This window comes from Aspergillus brasiliensis (genome assembly GCF_001889945.1).
Source record: "Aspergillus brasiliensis CBS 101740 unplaced genomic scaffold ASPBRscaffold_17, whole genome shotgun sequence".
Lineage (NCBI taxonomy): Eukaryota > Fungi > Ascomycota > Eurotiomycetes > Eurotiales > Aspergillaceae > Aspergillus > Aspergillus brasiliensis.
Genome location: NW_027137458.1, coordinates 488,605 through 507,890, shown reverse-complemented (window position 1 = coordinate 507,890; position 19,286 = coordinate 488,605). Strand labels below are relative to the sequence as shown.

The 19,286-nt window shown below is 49.7% G+C and overlaps 11 protein-coding genes across 11 annotated transcripts; 5 read left to right on the top strand and 6 right to left on the bottom strand.

Moving 5' to 3' along the window:
- The first annotated feature begins 15 nt into the window (after window positions 1–15).
- Window positions 16–580, top strand: ASPBRDRAFT_48279 (uncharacterized protein). Its single transcript, XM_067626055.1, has 2 exons — window positions 16–432; window positions 511–580. Exon 1 carries the CDS (start codon window positions 45–47, stop codon window positions 321–323), a length of 279 nt encoding a protein of 92 aa, XP_067474478.1. The 5' UTR covers window positions 16–44; the 3' UTR covers window positions 324–432; window positions 511–580.
- ASPBRDRAFT_48277 (cytochrome P450) lies at window positions 449–2,561 on the bottom strand. The gene is made up of 5 exons (XM_067626054.1): window positions 1,596–2,561; window positions 1,426–1,547; window positions 1,073–1,377; window positions 909–1,010; window positions 449–841 (listed from the first exon to the last, which is right to left on the bottom strand). Exons 1-5 carry the CDS (start codon window positions 2,496–2,498, stop codon window positions 654–656), a joined length of 1,620 nt encoding a protein of 539 aa, XP_067474477.1. The 5' UTR covers window positions 2,499–2,561; the 3' UTR covers window positions 449–653.
- Window positions 2,562–4,889: 2,328 nt separating this feature from the next.
- On the bottom strand, window positions 4,890–5,854 carry ASPBRDRAFT_136606 (uncharacterized protein; the record flags this gene model as incomplete). The annotated part of the gene is made up of 2 exons (XM_067618812.1): window positions 4,890–5,658; window positions 5,715–5,854. 2 exons carry the CDS (start codon window positions 5,852–5,854, stop codon window positions 4,890–4,892), a joined length of 909 nt encoding a protein of 302 aa, XP_067474476.1.
- A 531-nt stretch (window positions 5,855–6,385) lies between these two features.
- Window positions 6,386–6,943, bottom strand: ASPBRDRAFT_59217 (uncharacterized protein; the record flags this gene model as incomplete). The annotated part of the gene is made up of 3 exons (XM_067628018.1): window positions 6,386–6,544; window positions 6,673–6,771; window positions 6,905–6,943. 3 exons carry the CDS (start codon window positions 6,941–6,943, stop codon window positions 6,386–6,388), a joined length of 297 nt encoding a protein of 98 aa, XP_067474475.1.
- Window positions 6,944–7,378: 435 nt separating this feature from the next.
- ASPBRDRAFT_59216 (palmitoyltransferase YKT6) lies at window positions 7,379–8,160 on the bottom strand (the record flags this gene model as incomplete). Its single annotated transcript, XM_067628017.1, has 4 exons — window positions 7,379–7,498; window positions 7,549–7,829; window positions 7,910–8,075; window positions 8,140–8,160. The coding sequence occupies 4 exons, from the start codon at window positions 8,158–8,160 to the stop codon at window positions 7,379–7,381; spliced, it is 588 nt and encodes a 195-aa protein (XP_067474474.1).
- Window positions 8,161–8,951: 791 nt separating this feature from the next.
- Window positions 8,952–10,017, top strand: ASPBRDRAFT_136181 (uncharacterized protein; the record flags this gene model as incomplete). The annotated part of the gene is made up of 3 exons (XM_067618770.1): window positions 8,952–9,054; window positions 9,104–9,453; window positions 9,502–10,017. The coding sequence occupies 3 exons, from the start codon at window positions 8,952–8,954 to the stop codon at window positions 10,015–10,017; spliced, it is 969 nt and encodes a 322-aa protein (XP_067474473.1).
- A 353-nt stretch (window positions 10,018–10,370) lies between these two features.
- On the top strand, window positions 10,371–10,909 carry ASPBRDRAFT_136359 (hydrophobin family protein; the record flags this gene model as incomplete). The annotated part of the gene is made up of 3 exons (XM_067618786.1): window positions 10,371–10,668; window positions 10,714–10,799; window positions 10,856–10,909. 3 exons carry the CDS (start codon window positions 10,371–10,373, stop codon window positions 10,907–10,909), a joined length of 438 nt encoding a protein of 145 aa, XP_067474472.1.
- A 1,460-nt stretch (window positions 10,910–12,369) lies between these two features.
- ASPBRDRAFT_661978 (uncharacterized protein) lies at window positions 12,370–13,440 on the top strand (the record flags this gene model as incomplete). The annotated part of the gene is made up of 3 exons (XM_067628681.1): window positions 12,370–12,843; window positions 12,947–13,119; window positions 13,179–13,440. Exons 1-3 carry the CDS (start codon window positions 12,416–12,418, stop codon window positions 13,436–13,438), a joined length of 861 nt encoding a protein of 286 aa, XP_067474471.1. The 5' UTR covers window positions 12,370–12,415.
- Window positions 13,441–13,972: 532 nt separating this feature from the next.
- ASPBRDRAFT_187336 (uncharacterized protein) lies at window positions 13,973–14,806 on the top strand (the record flags this gene model as incomplete). Its single annotated transcript, XM_067620094.1, has 1 exon — window positions 13,973–14,806. The coding sequence occupies one exon, from the start codon at window positions 13,973–13,975 to the stop codon at window positions 14,804–14,806; it is 834 nt and encodes a 277-aa protein (XP_067474470.1).
- Window positions 14,807–14,954: 148 nt separating this feature from the next.
- Window positions 14,955–16,495, bottom strand: ASPBRDRAFT_59211 (pyridoxal phosphate-dependent aminotransferase; the record flags this gene model as incomplete). Its single annotated transcript, XM_067628016.1, has 4 exons — window positions 14,955–15,569; window positions 15,638–15,912; window positions 15,979–16,204; window positions 16,274–16,495. 4 exons carry the CDS (start codon window positions 16,493–16,495, stop codon window positions 14,955–14,957), a joined length of 1,338 nt encoding a protein of 445 aa, XP_067474469.1.
- A 662-nt stretch (window positions 16,496–17,157) lies between these two features.
- On the bottom strand, window positions 17,158–18,811 carry ASPBRDRAFT_661969 (uncharacterized protein; the record flags this gene model as incomplete). Its single annotated transcript, XM_067628680.1, has 5 exons — window positions 17,158–17,555; window positions 17,608–17,712; window positions 17,759–18,185; window positions 18,246–18,396; window positions 18,450–18,811. The coding sequence occupies 5 exons, from the start codon at window positions 18,809–18,811 to the stop codon at window positions 17,158–17,160; spliced, it is 1,443 nt and encodes a 480-aa protein (XP_067474468.1).
- Between the last annotated feature and the right edge of the window lie 475 nt (window positions 18,812–19,286).

The following is a 19,286-nucleotide window of genomic DNA, read 5'->3' as shown; positions in this document are numbered from 1 at the left end:
CTACGGCGTATGATGACTGATTTGACTCATTGGTGAGTACCAGAATGTGGTGGGTAAGATTCGCATTGTTCGACAGATACGCCGATACGCAGATCACGAGTGCCCGGAAGGGAAGAATGAGCACCCGCGTCGTCAATTCGCTTCTCGCGTCCAGAAAACAAACATACCTTCTTTTGGCAACATTTCCACCCGGATATATCGTTTCATCCTCGTTCTTGTGTCCAGTCTTCGCTACCAGTCTTGTGGTGCCTATGTGGTGGGCTCTTCGTTTGGTCTCGACGGGTCTACTGGTCAACACGGTTCCGCCGTTCCCGAAAGCTTGATCGAGCGGATCGGTGCCTGGCAACTATTGTCCTTGCCTCATTGGAGGCTCGTGATGCGCAAGGCCGAGTTCCACCGCCTGGCAGAGTGACAGGCAACAAGATCTACGGAGTACTACCTCGCTGACTCGATCATCCACAAAGATTATGTCGTGATCCTGGATGCTGATTCTCCCGTTCACTACTTTAGCTTTCTGCTGACGGTCTCGTCGCTGCCGTATGGGCATCGCTTTCTGAAACACGGGTGGAGCTGAAACGCGCTTGGTCATTCTGCCCAACACCACCGACGTAATAATCAGACCGCGATCGACGGTCGCTCACCATCGTCCCCAATTACTTTCGCCGTGTGAAAATCAAGTCCAGTTCACCCTGATACAGCACAAAACAATCCTTCGACCTCTTGAGCAAATCTTTCTCCGCATTTCCCGGCGCGAAATTTACATCAAAAGTTGTGACCAAATGCGCCACTGTTGCCCTGAGATTCTGAAGAGCCAATGGCTTGCCAATGCAGTTGTAAGTACCTAAATACATCCACCGTCAGCCAATCAAGCCAATCTAATTCCCCTCGACTCTAGGCAGAACACTTACCGGTGTTGAAGGGAACAAAGGCGGATTGATCATTGATCAGCTCGGGCTGCTGGTACCACCGCTCGGGGATAAACTCTAGCGGCTTTTTATAGCTCAATTCCGCTAGTCCGCCATTAGTCCACTGGATTTGATTTCGCCGTCTCCACCCGCCGAGGTTGACTTACACCGTCCCATCGCCAGCACTGGATTAATAACCGTGGTGTTGCCAGGAACGAACACTCCATCCACCGTGATGCCCTCCGGAGGCATCACCCGTTGTACTCCCGACGGAACCGCCGGATATAGACGCATGGCTTCGTTGATGGCACCGTTGAGATGTGCCAGGTGACCAATCTCGTTGTCGTAAAAGTCGCCCAGGATTCCATCCTCATTCACGTATGGGGCCAGTTCGGCACGGAGCTTTTCGACCTCTTCGGGACGGTGGGCGAGCTCATAAAACAAAGAGACGAGAGTCGAGGCAGTGGTGTCACTGTTCGCGTGAGACAGGTATTCGAGATTCCTTTCGGGGAGCACTCACCTCCCAGCAACAATGATTAGCCGCGAGTCTCCTGCTAACCACTGTTGATCTTCCTCACCAGGCTCTTTGCCTTTGAAAGGTGCTAAGAGCGCTGCGCTGACGTCGGGCACATCGGGCTCAGTCTGTTTGGTTAGCCTGCCCACAAAGTTGAAAGTGCGATGGAAGCCCACCTTCATTCTCTCGACCAACCTCGTCTCACAGTAATTGAGAAACTTAAACCATGCGCCCTTCAGTCCCGGAACCGCCAAAATCATTCGCAAAAGCCATGTGGGCAAGCCGATGCCAATAAAATCCAAGGTCTCCATCATAATCTGGGTGGCCCAATGGTACTCCCCTTGCTCGAGACATCCGAACCCTTCTCCAAAGGCCAGGTCTCCCATCACGTCATAGGTATATAGGTTGAACCACTTGGTCACGTCCACCGGCTGGCCGTCCCTTTCTGCCAGCAGATCCACGAGCTGCTGACGGTACTTGCGAACACGATGCTCATAACCGCGAAGCTGCTTGCTGCCGAACGCGGTGCTCCATAACCTCCGACGCTGTTGGTGCTCGATCGGGTCTCGACTCGTCTGCAAGGACTTGTTGGGGTGGGAGTGGTCGTACCAACCGCTCTTCAGGCAGCGCGAGGATGGGCCATGAATGATGTTGATCGACTTGGGGTCGATGACGGATAGAGTCGAGGGCCCAATACGGACATAAGGCCCGTACTTTTCATGCAGCTCAACTAGCTTGATATGCTTGTTATTGTTTTCCAACTGCAAAACGAGCCAAAGATCCGAAATCCGGGCGCCCCAGGGACCCGGGAATGCCCCCAGCGGATGAAACACCAGACGATAGAGCAGCAGACTGCTGAAGAGGCCAACGAGGTAGGATGCTGCATGCAGGGAGACAGTGACCAGGGCCTCTTGCCATGCAGCTCCCCATGATACATGCAGGTAAGCGACGGCAGTAGCGTATAGAACACCGAAAATCTGCGTATAGGTGGTGCCGTAAAGTTGATGCTCGCCTCGAATGAAATACGTCAGGTGCGAAAACACACCCGCTAGAGCGGCAGTCAGCATCGAGGGCACCATGGTCGAGTCGGTGTGGCTGGCAAGAGCTTAAATTGCGACTGGGGTATACCCTGGCTCGTCTGCTTTTATAGGAACCCAAGCGGGGTGAGTAGTGGGCGACAGCTGGGCCGGTGCATTATTAGTACGACGGCTTGATGGTGAGCGAGCTGATGGGTCAGCCTGCATTCTCTCGTGCATGGCCCCTCATCCCTTGGCGCCTTGCTCCCACTCAAGCATCATCCTCGCATGGGCATTGGATGACACTAAAATCTGACCATTATACGTATGACGGCTAATGGTCACTTCGCTAACACTAAGGACAGCGCTGCCTGAATGCCACCGTCAGATAACTCTGAAAATGTGGCGTGCTATGCCCCGAAAACCTCCCCGATGACTATAGGCTAGCTGCATGTTTGAGAGTGTGGGATATATGCAGCTCTCCACCATCAGCACTAGGGTGGTCCGCGCACTCGATGTGAGCCAATGGACTGGGTCTTCAGCCAGCTGACCTCTACCAATCCAAAGGCCCGAATTCGGCGCTTACTCTTGGGAGGCCTTACCCACGGAATAGTCTTCTACCTTCCTGATCTAACTCTATCGCTGAGGAATTCATCGCCGCTGGACAAATCAATCGGAGATTCAAGAATCACACAGCAGGTGGGGTACAACCTATCATTTAACGACAAAATTTACTTCACCTCCCCGCTTCCACCTATCATTTTGCTAAGCCTATTGCGCTCTAACATGCGTAGCCCGGCCTATCTTGAGGCTGAGGCAATCACTTTAGCCCGCATCCCGTCTCCCAACTTCAAGTACTGGCTCAATTTATCATAGCCTCGTCCCCAACCAGCTCAATCAATCAATCAATTGACAAGGTCTGAGCGCGAGTTCGTATCTCTAAAACCATGATTTCTCTACTCCGTATCATCGGCAATACGTGTATCATAACTAACCAAGATCCCCAAAGTGAGCATCTCAATACTCCGTATTCACACTTCTCTACGGTTCTAACCTAGTAACCCAGCAGTTCCAGGGAGTACGGAGTAGTTACACAGTCAGCTTAACTTATCCTCCGTCCCAAATTGAATTTACCATCCCACTCTGGTCACATTACCCACATAAATAGAGTTCCTCAACAAGATAAGACAATGAAAGAAGAAGAAAGAATGAAAAAGCTTAGTATTGCTTAACACACGGACTACTAACACTTTATGGCAGGGCGCTGGCTGCGCATCACGTGATTTATGCAAGACTCATTGATTAGTCAGTTATACAAGACGTGGTCACCATTTTAGGCATAGGCAACGGCGTGCTAATAATACTCCGTGATAAATGTTAGTTATTGTTATTCGATTTAGTTATGCTCAGTCACATTATTTCACACACAGTGCCCGAAATAACTCCATTAGCAGGCAATCCAAGTCGAGCATATTTGACGAGCACCGAGGTACTTGTTATAAACAAATAATTAGCTGTTTCTATCATTTTCAGTATCTACTAAGTCGAATGGGTAAAAATAGAAGAAAGTGACGTGACGTGTTGATAATTTCATTCTTTGATCAAGTACTATTTGTTTATTTCTGTTGTTTGGTGAAGCAGAGTTCTGTTAATGTTTCAGGAACTCTGCACGTAGTAAAAGAATGGACAGAGTGCTCCATTTGATTGTAGTGTTACTGAAGTCTAGGAACATAAGAATATAATGCTCTCTCTAGCATTGTAGCCTATATACACCGAGAGCTTTGAGGAATATTCACATGCACACTTCAACGAACCATCAGTCCGGCGGTGAAACACCGACGTATCCAGCATCCACGCCAAGTGGGATGAAAAGGCGCGTGGATCGACACGGCGGTGCGTCATACCCCCCCCTCTCATCCGGTCTCGGAATGGTTAACCGGTCCACCCCCCAGCTAATGGCCGAAAATTGAGGTGAGGTTCGTACTAGTTGTGGTGGAACAAGTAGTCTAACGTCAGATCATAAATAGCGTGAATCGAGGAGATAGTGGCCGGAGTCCCGTTGAGTAGTAGATAGATAGCTAAGCTGCCAGCAGCAAAGATAACTACTAATTGTCGAAGGTGCCAAGTAAGCGTTCCGGATGCACACCGGGCCGGGTACGGCAAGGCGGTGATTGGCGGTGATTGGCGGTGGCTGAGAAGGGCAAGTTGTTAGGGCTAGGGTACGGAAAAGTCACCCTTTTCCCGAGGGACGGGGGCGTTTCCCGTTCGGGAAACCCGACACCTGATCCGCCGAAAACCGTCACAAACACACGACACACGACACAGCCCTCGGCGGGCATTGGCCCCATTTTCTCGGTGCGGTTATCGCAGGCAACGGAGTGATTTTGGTTTTTCCTTTTAGTCATTCAGAATGCATAATGATATGACGCGGTTCTGATTGGCCGTGGCAGGAAATCAGTCTTCACAACGCCGCAGTTGCTGGTGAAGGAACGCCCGGCCTTCGGTATTGGCGAACCCGCCGATCCCGAACGCGGGAATAATCCGACACATACGCGTCAGGGACGCCCCGATCCAGTCCCTGCTCACCCGACTGAGTCGGTCCGAGGCCGAGAGTTGCATGGGCCGATTGTAGAGATCCAGACCGAGCAGGTGGATCGGAGTGCTGACCAGCTGGATGGAGGCCGGGATAGCGAGCTGTGCGAACAGGATCTTCATGTATTCGCTGGAGGCGACAGAGTCCGGAATGGAGGCGGAGACCATGGCGGGGAGACTGAAGGAGCCGAAGATGGTGAGGGCATCGCGCACCAGGAAGGCTGAGTACGTGGCAAAGGGGATGGTGCGGCTGACCGAGCGGAGGATCTTGCTCTGAGACGGAGCAGCAGAGGCCGTGGTGGCCTGGGGAGCAGGAGTGGGAGGGGTAGGGTTGCTGTGGCCGAAGAGCTGGGCGAACTTGACGTCCTTCCAGATGCCCACGGACGAGTTGACCACAAAGGTGCTCATGAACGTGGCTACCCCTGCCATGGCATGGTCGACGTGAGGGTAGACTTGGTCCAGGATGGTCTCGGTGGCATTGGCGGCCGCAAAGGTGGCTGTGTAGAGAGACCAGACGAGGAGACTGGGTCGAGAGGTCAGGAAAGTGGCCGGCTGCGTGATGGAGAGCCAGAGGTGTCGGCGGAAGGCAGGGAGCATAGGTTGGTTGTGCGATGACTTTTCGACCACCAGTCTAGATGGTGGTCAGTAACAACAATCAGGTAGGTGGACGGTCGAGGAAGCTCCTACCTGTCCAGGATCATCACCGCAGGAGTGACCAAGGCTGCCGAACCTGCAGCAACCATCACATCCGCCGTCAGGAAGTCGCCCAACCGGCTGCGGTGCCCCGCAAAGGGCAGGGACTGGTGAACGGGGAAGTCGAAATCCATGCTGACGAGCAGCGAGCCACTCCTTGCCCTGACTGGGGTATCAGAGGTAAATGTATTGCAGATAACACAAAGAAAAGTCGAAGCAAGAGAACGACGTGGGAGGAGTAGTGAACTGAGGGGTGGTTAGTATCCCAAAGGGACCATGTATATAGATGGGGGAATAGCGGGGAGCCACTGACCTAGATAGTAGATAGTAGATAGAAGAGAGGATAGGATGTACCGCTGAAAAGCAACGCTGAACCGGGGTAAAAAAGGAGTGAAAGAGTAGTATAATGAGGGACCAACAAAAAGGAGAGTGGACAACCCCGGGTTCAAGGCTTATAAGAAACGAAATAGAGTCATGCCCACCCGCATCACCAAGTTGCCCAACACACACCCGTGAATCACTTTTACTGACTATTCCCTACGAATCTCCCACACAAAAACAGGCTGCCGAATCGAAGGGGGCGGACAAGATTCGGCGGGAAGGGCCAATGGCATCCACCGGGCCGGGACCCGGGTACCCTCGGTGATTTGGCGATAGGCACCGCCTTACCCAAGCCGGCACTTCCTGTACCTAATGGAAACTGAGGCTTTTTTGGGTAAAGGTGGAGCGTGTTCTAGAAGGCATTGCCAGGACAGGTGAGTTGGCGATCCACCAGCGAGGATGTTGTTCGTTGTGCTGCTGTTTGGGGAGTGGAGGAGTGCCGCCTTGGGAAGCCCTAAAGGTGCCTGGCCGGGTGGTCGCCCTCCGCATGATCGGCCGATTTGCAGGGTTCACTGGATGGTACCTGGTACACGTAGATACTTCGACAGCATCCCAGGCAGAGGGATGAAACACTCCGATAGGAACTGTCATCCAGCTGGCCAAGTGGTTGTACGGTTGTACCTGGGTTAGGGCCGATTGGGTGCATAGGGGTGGTCGCGTGGTGCTGCAGCTGTTCAGGGACCCTACGGTGCACGAGTCGATACACTGGTGGACTAGTTAGTTAACTAGAGCCGGAGGGATGAGCTAATATCTGCCTATGATTTGCAATAAATAAGTCTAATACTTATACTTAAGTCTCCCACCGCCTGGCTAGGCCAATCATCGTGCCGGATCCCGAGCATAGATAAGCATCGCCGATGTGCCCCTCTGCTACGGATCCACTGCTGGGACGAGGCCACAGAAGTGAGTCGTGAGTACTGAGGAGACAGTAGAGAGTATCCAGAGTTCCAGATAGTATCGGGTCTACTTTCTTCCCCCCTTACACCTCATGGTTGATGCCACCTGTCATACCCTCTCTAGTCATAAAGCCACTTCATTGCTCTCGGGCTTATTTGTTCGTCTACCGTAAATCAAACCTGTCCCGCATGTGCCTGCAAATCCAGCCTGGTCGAAAAACTATAAACGAATGCCTGTAGCAACAGAACGCTTTCAAAATAATTCGCACAAAAAGAAAATGATCTGATCTTCCTATCCACACCAATTTCTCCATCCCGAGGATCGTGTCGAGGATCTCGACGGGGGTGTTATCCGGCGTTGGGTTGGTATCGTCGCCCGGCTCACATGATCACACAGCACGAATTCTGCTTCTTCGCAGAGGTGTAGAACATCTTCGACTGGGCACTGAGTCCCTCCGACTTGGACACGAGGTCATCAATTTTCTCTCCGCGCTCGAGGACCTGGTTGGCGTTAGCATCAATCGGTCCACATGTGCGCCCGCAACACATACGCTCTCGATGGTCTTGTGAAGGACGATCTTGGTCTCGTCCAGCTCCTTCTGAATCTTGAGAATGCTATCCACCTGGTGGGGGTCCTGGTACGCCTGAATGTAGGTCTTGAGGGAGGGGAAGGGCACCGGGTCACGGGAGGAGGCGGCGTTCGGGTTCAGGGAGAGGAACTCATCCAGCATCTTCGAAAGGATCTGGTGGGCAGCCAGGGACGGGTACTCATTGTCGCTGATGATCACTCCGGCGATACCTTGGGTTCGCGCGTAGACGTGGAATGTGAAATCTGTAGGCGACCGGCGGTCAGGGGCTGCCGCAGAGGGGGTTGTAGATGTAGAAAGATGACCGTGGGAGACGCCAACTTGCCTTGCTCTTGAATGTCCTGTCGCTGTCCTTGTTTCGTCCGTTCGGCCACGGTCTTACTGAACATCGTCATGAACTCGCTGACGCTGCCCTTGGTGAAGCGCGAGTAGCTGCTGAGATCGCGCTCGGCGCAGAGCTCCACGGCGGGAGCTTGAGCATTTTGGAGAATCTGTCAAGAGAAGCGGAGTCAGACAGCAGACAGGATGAGCAGAGAGCTTCTGTCAGTTCCTTACCCCGAGGTAAACAAGCTTCATGATGGCGAGGGTGAGACTGGGAGAGGCTGACGTCGTTGAGCTGGCAAAGTTGCGGGGATTCCCAAAGAAGGGTCCCGACCGCCCTTCACCGCCTTAGTGACTGAGGCAGCAACAAGTCGTCTTCGCTTCTTCTCTTGATCTCCCACTTCTAGACTACTCTTTCTTTCTAGCATACATATCTGCACTCATTCTCTAGGATAATAGGCCTCATGCTGCCGCTTGATTCTCGATTTGGCTGTCGCATGTCACACGATTTTTATAATGGACCCTCTGCTAACATGCACAACTAGTACATTCCAAGTGACTACCAGTTGCATGCCGTGCCACTGCTTCGACTGTATGAGCCTTATTTTTCGGGCATCTGTGAAACAGATGACTATTGAATGACCGAGCTTGCACTTTAGGACTACAGTTCCTTTCCCGCTATGCCGGCTGCTGAGTTTACATTGCAACCTCCTGAGCTAAAGAGATAGCGCAGAAATGCATCGGTCCCTGCCACGGGGCTTCAACCGGCGAAGAGCAGTGCTTGTACATCGTCGTATCTACATTCGCATTCAAATGAAACACAAGGAATGTCCGTCACTAAGCCGGAGCTCCGGCAACAGTATGCTTAATACTTTATGGCTCTGAAGTGCAATCATGGGCAACTTTCGGCCATCTTAACCGCTGATCGTCAACTCGACGTAACTACTACGCAAATTGCACATTGTTTTCTACTAATTCAACTATGATGCAGGCACTGTAGACAATTGTTTGCTTAAGGAGAAAATCGACACTTCAACGTCTTGGAGATGACAGGCATTCATCTGACGCCGTTAGACTACTTACGTAACTATGCAGATAGCACAGATCTTATGAACACTGGTGAAGAGGCTAACATTCTAATGCTTCATGGTCAGAATCCAGTAGTGGCATGCCATCTACTAATGCTGATCGTCTATAGGCCATGGCCAGTCGATGGATATGTTCCATTACAAAACGCACTTCCTCCAAGATGCCCTCAATTTAGGTGGGTCTCAAAGCAACCGACCGCTACCACACGTTGCGCTCCATTACAGCGAAGCACCGTTCGATGTGAACGTTCCAGATCTAGACTCCAAAGTATGGGGTTATGGAATTTTTGACTGCCAGCGAATCTCCGGCCTGGATCTGAGTGTGAGACGTGTGCTAAGGCAGCTCAACCAACTAAATCCGGTTGCCGGTATAATCGGCTTCTCGACCGGTGCGACCCTGGCGATGATCATCGCATCTTTACTGGAGAAAAAAGATCGCTGCATTGGTTTCGGTGTTAGTGTGGGTATACTTATGCAACCTAGCCAATTTCCTAGCTGACGGGGGCAGACCACTCATCCACCGCTCAAGTTCGTCGTCGCATACAGTGGCTTTATGCTGGGTCATCCCATGTATAGAGATCTGTACTATCCGAGGATCTGTACCCCTGCCCTCCTTTACATCGGCGAGGTAGATACAATGATTGCGCCAAGCTCTACGTACCGCTTGGCCGAACGGTGCACTCATGCTGAAGTTCAAACCTTTTGGGGCACGCATTACGTTCCTAGGCACCCGGAAACGACTACGGTAGCTGTCAACTTTGTCCATCGGTGTTTGGTCGGAGGAACCCGTGAGGTGGACGCCAAACGAAGCCGGTTGGGAATGAACACGGATATTGTGGCTCGCGATAAGCACCGGGAATCGGGCAAGGCGTTCGCGGCAAAGCCACCAAAACGGCGGCTAAGAATGCGGGATGCAACGCTGGATAAAAAGCCTGCCGGCAGCGCCAAGCAAGGGATGGCTGTCACCACACGGTTTACCACACGGTTTGTGTCACCTCTACATGTCCTTCACACTAGATCGTGAGATGGGCTCCATCGAGGACCCAGCTGGAAGGTGTGAAAATGCTACCACCAAGTGCAGGATCTTACGAATGGTCTCGCTTGTACCCGATCTAACCCTTTGGATGCAACACTACGATTCACGCAAACAGCAAGCCTGTCACGAATGCAACGGCTTCTAGCGATACTAGCCATGTTCGACCTCACACCGGGTCAGGTACGATCTAGTAACACGACGGCATAAATAGCCATGTCCAACCCTCGTTCTTCTCCTCCTCATCATCAGCCATTCGCTCAATCATCAGTCTAACTCCATCTTCCAATCTTCCAAATCAACCTCTTCTACCACTCAACTCGAGTCACCACTCCACCGTCACAATGAAGTTCACTGCTGCTGCTGCTCTCGCTCTTGCCTCCGTCGTTGTGGCTCAGCCCTCCGTTCGCGGTCGTGGTGTCACCCACATCCCCGCCCCTGCCGGCATGACCGTCTCTGACGGAGCAGACTCCTGCGGTAATAACGCCAAGCTCTCCTGCTGCAACAAGGCCACTTACGCAGGCGATTCCACCAATATCGACAGCGGTTTTCTGTCTGGCCTCCTGAGCAACCTCGTTGGTGCTGGCTCCGGCTCCCAGGGCCTTGGCTTGGCGGATGATTGCTCCCCGCTTGACCTTCAGGGTATGTATTCCGCTGCAGGACTAGAATTGGCTCTGACATCTATAGCCCTTGACCTTATCGGTCTGCAGGACTTGCTCAACAACCAGTGTACGCAGACTGCCGCCTGCTGCCAGAACAGCGGCAGCGACACTGTAAGTGATCAATCGTCAATCCCCTTTCACAACCTCCATACTGATATATTTTACAGGAGGGCGACCTCATCGGCCTGGGCCTGCCCTGCATTGCTCTCGGCTCGCTGTAAGCGCCTGGCCATGGCACAGACTATCTATCCAGTATTCCTATGGATTTAGATTTATCATATCGTCTAGTTTGGGTTCCATGTGGAACCAACTATTAATAAAATTTTGATTTACCGATATCTTCTTCTACTCCAATTTCCCTATCTGTATCTTTTATCTTCCCTGTATCTTTATATCTCTATACATGATCCATTCACCAGGAGGTTGAGACAGGGTGAGATTGCTGGTATCAATGGCGTGAGAAAAGCCGTCCAAGATCCGTGTTCGAACTGCATTGTAACATATTGCATGTAGTCGATATTCTGGGCCGGGACCTCGTTCAGATCAAATTGCGACAGAATATCATTGGCAGTCAACATTCTGATTTCTGCCATGGCGAAGCTGTTGAATTTGTAAAAATCAGCTCTCGTTTCTTTGAAGAGAAAACGAAGGAAGAATCCGAGACGTACTTCTTGCCAATACAGGAGTGGCTTTCCAGCAGAAAACGGATAATAAGCATGCATGCTAATACGCGAGTGTCAGCACACGAGCCATTATCGCCACAGTAGTGAAAGGCACATACCATGGTCCTGGGATTTCGTGATGGAGGGGACTGGATGGCTTCGATAACGCCTGTGATGTAGTTGATGCGGATTAGAGCGAGGAATGAATAGTGTTCCCGTGTAGATACACCGGAATATTCTCTAAAAGGGTTTCCATATGGAAGGGATTAACAATTAGTTATGAAGGAGTATGTTCTCATGTGTTAGAGCGGTTATTTTCTGATATGATCATATATGGAACAAAGCTAGTACAGCATTCTACATCTAGTATGATCAAGGACCTTGTGTACTCCTTCTCCCTTCTACAAGCTATTAGGAAACAGAATGTCGAATCTCCGCAGGATTGTTATTATAATGTTAATCCCATTGGTTTGACATCATGCGAGGCCATGTCAGACGGCAGAGGCGATGGACTATTGAGGAATGTAATACGTCGTGAGGTCATTGATGTGGCTGACGCACTTATTTTCTCGCAAGTGATGTTGTAAAATCAAAGCTGTTCTGTTCTCAGATTTGGACATCTCTAAAATACAGTCCTGGGTGGTGAGACGCACTTCGTTGGTTGCTAAAGGATCATATGAAATCGCCCAGTTATGAGCCCTAACTATGAAATCGCCACTTGGATTTTAGCTTTCTCGTTCTTTGGGCTGAGTCTTTTCATATGCTTATGAGCTCTTAGGTTGGAGTATCTGGTCCTGTCGCACTCAATCAGTGGTACTCACTTCGCCGCATTCGTCTTGTTGTTTGGGAAGAAGCTCTGAGTAGAACTCAAATAAGCTTAATAATGTTTTTAGGCCCCCCGATCGTCATGACTTGCTTTGGTTAAAGATAGGTTTCTACCGGCTCAATGAGAAACATGTATCGACATATAAATATTGCTAAAATGCCATCTTTTCTCACCCGTCAGCAGCTGCTGCGAACCGGACATGCTTAGGGGGACTCAGTGACCAGCCACAGCCGTCCACGATGCCACATCTCACGCAGAACGAAATCCTCGCTATCTTTGGGGAATTAAGTAAAGTACCCCACGGATACTATTCATTCTTCAACCACGTCGACGACCATGTCCACTGGGAAATCACAGGGCAAAGTGCGTTATCTGGAGTATGGAGATCGAAAAGAGAATTTATGGATAATGCATGGCTGCCTATCGTCAGGCTGATAGCAGACCCAGGCCTCATACTCATAATAGCCTCCCCGGATAGCATCACAAGTAACGAGGAAGGGTGGGTTTCTATCGAGCTGAAAACCAAGGATACCCGAACAAAACTGGGCAATCGCCTGTACAGCCAGCATTATTGTTGGCATTGCAAGTTCAATTCCACAAAGAAAATCGTTCAAATGAGATGTTTCTTCGATACAAGCCTGGCAGAGACTGTACTCCTGGATGAAAAGTACAGGCAAGAGGCACTGGCAAATCTGCCAAACGAAGGCAAGCATAACTGGCTGGAATTCATGAATGGGGAATTATCTAACTCTATCAGCAGGCTTCGAAAGGCAGACAGCGGGTCCAGACTATCCCTTAATACCGTTCAATCCAGCCTTCAAGCGATTTCTGAAACAATTTTACCTCCTCTCGGATTTACCGAGTACGCATGAGAAATATATACAATGCTTTACGCCTGATGCTACGGTACTAATGGGGGGGAGGGAAATACGTGGGAGACAAGGTATATTAGCCCTAATAATTCCCTTGAGGACGTCCTCATTCACTAGCTATATTCGATAGGCATATCTGCCCCGAGACAGGCAATCTGGGCTTCAACTAAGCGGTGCACGCATCACATCAAGCAGGTTCTCCCATACGGACCAAATTCTAACGTGGCTATGGTGGAAGGCTCCGTCCAGTCTGTACTCAAAGATGGATCAGTCACAAAGGTCGACTTCGCTGCACGATGTCACTTCGTTATGCGGGATCGAGTTTATCTGTCTCGATATCAGGTTTATATGGCTAGTAATACAGCCAGGAAGCCCAAGGCGAAGTTATGAACCCATTGTGAAGATGTTCTAATAGTCAAGTCATCGTGATATTCACATAATAAAGTATCTCACCCAAAGTCATACTACTCATGGAGAAGGACTATCTGCACACTAGGAATAGGAAAGGATATACATAGCATTATAATCATGAAGATCCGAGCTCTGTCCGGCTATGATACTCCGTTTTACACTGCAGTCATACCTCGGTGATTTTGCAAAGGACGATATCACGTTCTATTATTATCAAACTATCTATGTTTCATTGCAATCTCTGTCGTTGCCGTGTGACTCAGCGATTGTTTCTTCTATCCCTCAAGTGAGGCAGTTTTCAGCAGGTGGTGAAAACAAAGGCAACTATGCAGTATGTACGGAGTACAGCATCATAATCACGCCCTAGGCCAATTCGTATTCTCAATTTGATTAGTCGTTCTATTGTTTGCACAGTTTGCGTGCGGTGTTGTCACCTCCCAATTGTTTCATCCATCTTTTCTCCAACTTCTCATCTCTAACTCTCATCTGAAGACATCTCTATCCATCGAAAAAATGGTCGACGAGGAAATTGCACTCCCAAGCATCGCTGAGATCGAAGCATCAACCGATCTCCTCAGCGACCCTAGCAGATCTGTCAAGGTCGTCCGAGTAAGAGAGCGCTTCGCAGTCAAAGTCGGCATCACCATCGCGCCGCTCGAAGCGGAGAACATGAAGTTCGTCGCTACTAACAGCAACGTCCCTATTTCAAGAGTTTACGATCATTTCGTCGACCCGGAGACTCAGAAACGATACATCATCATGGATTATATCCCCGGTACTGATCTGCAGAAGTTAGCGCCGTCTCTTTCCGAAGACCAGAAGAGGACAGTTAGCAAACGCATCAGAGAGGCACTTGATGAACTGCGACGGATTCCTTCCCTGGGGTATTTGGGGAACTTGAACCGCACGCCTTACTACGAGGGTATTCTCTCTACCCTGGATCATGACCCGAGCATATCTGGTCCCCTTGACAACGAGGAACAATTGAACCAAGGCCTCCTGAAATGCTTAGCGCAAAGGGAGTCGCCGCATTACGTCCGGCTGCTCCGTGAACCAATTCAACGTACACTTAGGAGACACAGAGCTGTCTTCACCCATGCAGATATTCAGCCGAAGAATGTCATGGTGGCACAGAACGGAGTGTGTGCGGATGGGAGTCCGGATTATCGGATCACACTCATTGACTGGGGTCTGGCTGGTTGGTATCCTGAGTACTGGGACTATTGCAATTCGACGGCCTACTGCCAGGGGAAGCCCGAATGGCTTGAACTAGTCCCGGATATCTTCGATGAGTATCTTTTGGAGTACCTCATGATGCGCATCTTATATACGTCAATGTTTTACTGAAGACATGTCCAATATATTCAGTGCGTTCTGATAACTCCGTTCAACGGGTATAGTAGTTTGCCGAAGTTGGAAAGTATAACCTAGTCCTCAGTCATTCGATGCTTGTTGATACTGCTGAAGGATCCTTCAAGTATGAAGACAAGAAATATCAGATGCGTACACTCCTCAATTTCTGAACGGCATTCTTCAAACTCTCAATCGCCTCCTCCAAATAGGGAAGCTGGACTTCCTCCCCTGAGGCACAGCGTTCAAGCAGAGTGTATCCCTTCTTATATCGTTCAACCTCATTCTGGAAGTATAGATAACTTGTGGCCATCCGCAGTCGGAACCTTCCATACAACGGGCCATCATCATCTTCACCAAACGCGGATCCCGGCAGGGCAGCCAGTCCACATTCCCTGATCAACCAAGCCGACAGATCCGCACTCGTGAAAATCCCGAGTTTGTTCAGTTGTGCCGAATACGGAGAGAAAGACGGGTAGACGTAGAAACCACCCTCGGGCTGTGCAACATCCAGTCCGAGTTCTTTGAGAACCGAATAAAGTCTGCCGGTGCAGTATCGATGCAAGGCAGTGACAGACTGGCGGTAGGAACACATCGCTTGGCTCGTGGAAAAGGCCTTGATGGATGCCAGCTGCGCCGGCGCGGAAGCTGCAGACCAGCATTCGGAAGCGTACGCAAGAATTGTCTTGCGGATCAACTCTCCTTTCGACGAAGGTGGGAATATGGCGTAGCCGACGCGCCAGCCACCGGCTGAATATGTCTGTTTCGGATTGGTCAGAATATCTATCATTATTGCTTAAAAGAAAGGGTGTGTAGCTAGCTATTTACCTTGGATAATCCACCGGTAAGGATCACGGTCTCGGTGTCATCTTTGCTACTATCAAATGCGCTGATCTCTTTCTGACTCTCATCGTAGCAGATATCGGAATAGATCTCGTCTGTTATTAGAATGATCCCTCTAGATTTGCAGAACTCTTTGATCGTTCGAATGCAGTCAGCAGAGAAGACACGTCCTGTCGGATTTGATGGGCTGTTGATTAGCATGATCCGGGGAACGACCCCCTCAACAATTGCCTCATGATATGCGGAGAGAAGAGATAATTCTGAAATCAAAGGTAGCATGTAATCAGCATATATGATAATATACTATGTATGCAAAGAGTACAGACCAGTAATGGTATGACGATCAACAGGGTCCGTCTCAACCCAAAACAGTCTTTTCCCAGCATGTAGAACCTGCGGTTCATAACTGACCCATGAGGGACGAGGCAGTAAGACAGCACCGTCCAGTATGTCGAATAAAGCAAAAAGCAAAGGCTTCGATCCAGGAGCAACGACAACCTGATCAGGACTGATCTCCACACCGAGACGATTGGCGTTGAAATTCGCAATGGACTATACTTCAAGGTCAGCATGTCTTCCGAGGTACCTACTTCCCTTGAATAAAGAAGGATGTGGACGAACCGCTCGTAAAGCCTCTACACCAGCTACAGGCATATAGCTTGTTTCATTGGAAGCATCCTGATGCGCCTGAAGGACCTCTCGGGCGATAGGAAAGGTTGCCTCGCCGAAGCCCAAATGGATGACACGTTTGCCCTCTTTCCGTGCCTGTGATACAAGTTCATTGATCTCTAGGGTGGGAGATACATGCAATTTCGCAGCGATTGGATTAACGACGTTGGCCATGATGGGGGTGATGGTGCATGTAAGGTTTTCACGAAAAGTGAAGTGTATAGACACAATCTTTCTGCCATTATACATAGACCGTGGGCAGCCTTCTCGGCTTTTTAATGCCGCAACTGTGTTGGGAATCTCCAATGACTCGGTGAATGATTGCTGGTCTGACCTCCATCATTTCGCCAAAAGAAACCCGAAACGCCGAATAGCCGAAACGCCGAGATAATGAAGTTTTTTGATCAATTTAGAGATAGCTGATACTCGTTTGCCTCTTAGTCCTAGATAGCAGCACCACCGAGACTTGAGCGAGCGAATTATCTACCAATGGGAAGCCAGTGTGTCCGACTTTAGTCATTGGTGAACGCGCCTTGAATCGATAAAACACATGGAATTACAATATCAAATGAGTCATGTTGGATGTATTTCGTGAAGGACTTGACTGACAAGAGTCCTCAGATTATGCTATGGAACGTTCCAACTCTTCAACATATTCCTTTGTTATAACATTCGTCGTGATATCCATCTCCTGAAAATCCACAAATTTGGTCTGCCGAATGAATTTATATGAGACAAACCAGAAGCAATAAACCAGTATCCCAACGTAACTGACGACAAAACCAACGGGATCAAATCCGTGGATGAAGTCAGAGAAGCCTAATAGGTGGACGGCATTAGCAAGTCATGGTGCATCGCGGTAGTTGGTACTCACCACTGGTCAGAATAATCAGCACAGTAAAGAATAGAGTAATCTCAGCCCTAGCTTTCTGGAAACACCCTGAGAAGGGAAGTTCACTCCTACTCATTCCTTGCACCTTCATGCCCTTTTGGAAAAACAGATAGGTTACTAAGATGCTAAACCAATTTAATAGCCCTAGGATCGTGGAAAGGGAGACCAGGTATTCAAAGACCTGAGCGCTCCCGGAATTAATGTTCATCAATGCAAGAAGGAAGAATGCTGATGCCACTGCAACAGAAAATACAGGGATAGACCGTTTTGTAGTCTTAAACAAAGCGGGTGCGTAGCCGTCTTTGGACAGGCCATAGAGAGTACGCGATGCAACATATATATCTGCGTACTCTATGTTAGCAGGTCTAACAATCTCAGAAGGCTTTGTCCGAACCTGTATTTGCAGCACTGAGAACAAAGACTAAGAGGCAGCCGTTGATTATATGCGGAAGGATGGAAATCCCTGAATCGACAATTGCGACGACGAAAGGCGAAGCACCTTCGAATATCAGCCTGAGTAGTCTCTTTGCTGGTACTAGTCTTACCTGCTCCAGTAGCGGCATTCGTAGCATCGATCAACCGTGGATTCGACGAAGACACAACTAATCCCAAGCAGAAGACACCTCCGACGTAGAAAAACGTAATGCGCCAGAAGGTTGCATTGATGGCTTTGGGGATCGTCTTCCATGGCCGCGATGCTTCTCCAAAAGTCATACCTACCATCTCACTACCCATGTATGCAAATGCAGCATTTGCCACACAAGCCCAGAAACCGAGAAACTGCCCCGTGGCGCCTGTGTCGAGGTACTCTTTGAAAGCACCAGGATTCTTCCAGGATCTGAATCCTAGCCGCCCCTGTGGGCTACCTCCTAGATCAATGACCAGGCAAAGAATCATCAGACCGATAATAGTGATTGTCTTGATACAAGCCGCGAAGAACTCAACTTCACCAAAATACTGGACGGGCATAAACTGTTTTGAAGACAACTAGCGTCAGCTTTCTCGCCATGCGCAGAAGATGGGGGATCGTACATTGATCATTATGATAATGACAGCAAAGGAAACCACCCAGATGGCAACATTAATATTCGGAAGCCAGTACTGCATCACTATTCCTGAAGCTGTGAGATTGTTGGCCAGGAGCACTACATATTTGCAGAAATAGTTCATCCCAGTGGCGAAGCTCATTCCAACCTCAGTATAAGCTCGGAGAATATTAATCGGATTGCAACATACCCAAAGGCAGGATCCACCAGTCGAGACGCATAGCCACCAAACCCCTGATCCATTGGCATGAACACCTCCATTTCGCCAAGCGCGGACATGATGTTGAGTACCAAAAGACCAACGAAAGAATATGCCAGAAGCATGCTGGCAGGGCCACCTCGTGACAGCGCTGTCCCACTACTTATGAGTAAACCTGTTCCAATAGCGCCTGCAATGGAGAACATTCCGACATGTCGAGACTTGAGACTTCGCCTGAGCGGCCTCTGGCTATCCTCAATACTGACGTTGGTGGTGTGTGGAACGACTTCGATGTCAATATCATAAGCAGGCGAAGGGCCCAGTGAGCCATCGGACTTTTCATTCTCAGGCATTGTGAATTAGAATATCTCGGCAATTATACCAAGTAATTGCTTCAATTGCAACATTGTGCATGCCATTGTGGTCAAGGGAATAGATATACCATGAGACCCCACAGTCAGGACCACAGAAGCGGGGAATGTACTGCTTCTTGTCATTTCATCTGCCGTGCAACGCGGCAAATGTCAGAAATATTATTGGTTTGATTGTGGCTAGCTTCCAAATAGCTTCAACGCGCATCACGCTGCCCGAGATATATTTGCCGGCGTTTCGGCGTTTCGGCTATTTAGTATGATCAGGATGGGGAAGCCTGTAAATTTCAAGATGGCATGGACCAGAGACCACTGTATCGTGGCACAAATAATCAATTCATTGCCAGAGCGTTTTTGCTTCCCAATGATCGATAATGACGAATGGCCCTATACTGTGCAGTCCAAAGCAGTAAGTGGGTGGTAGGTGGTGAAGGTACTAACAGCACAACAATTGGGG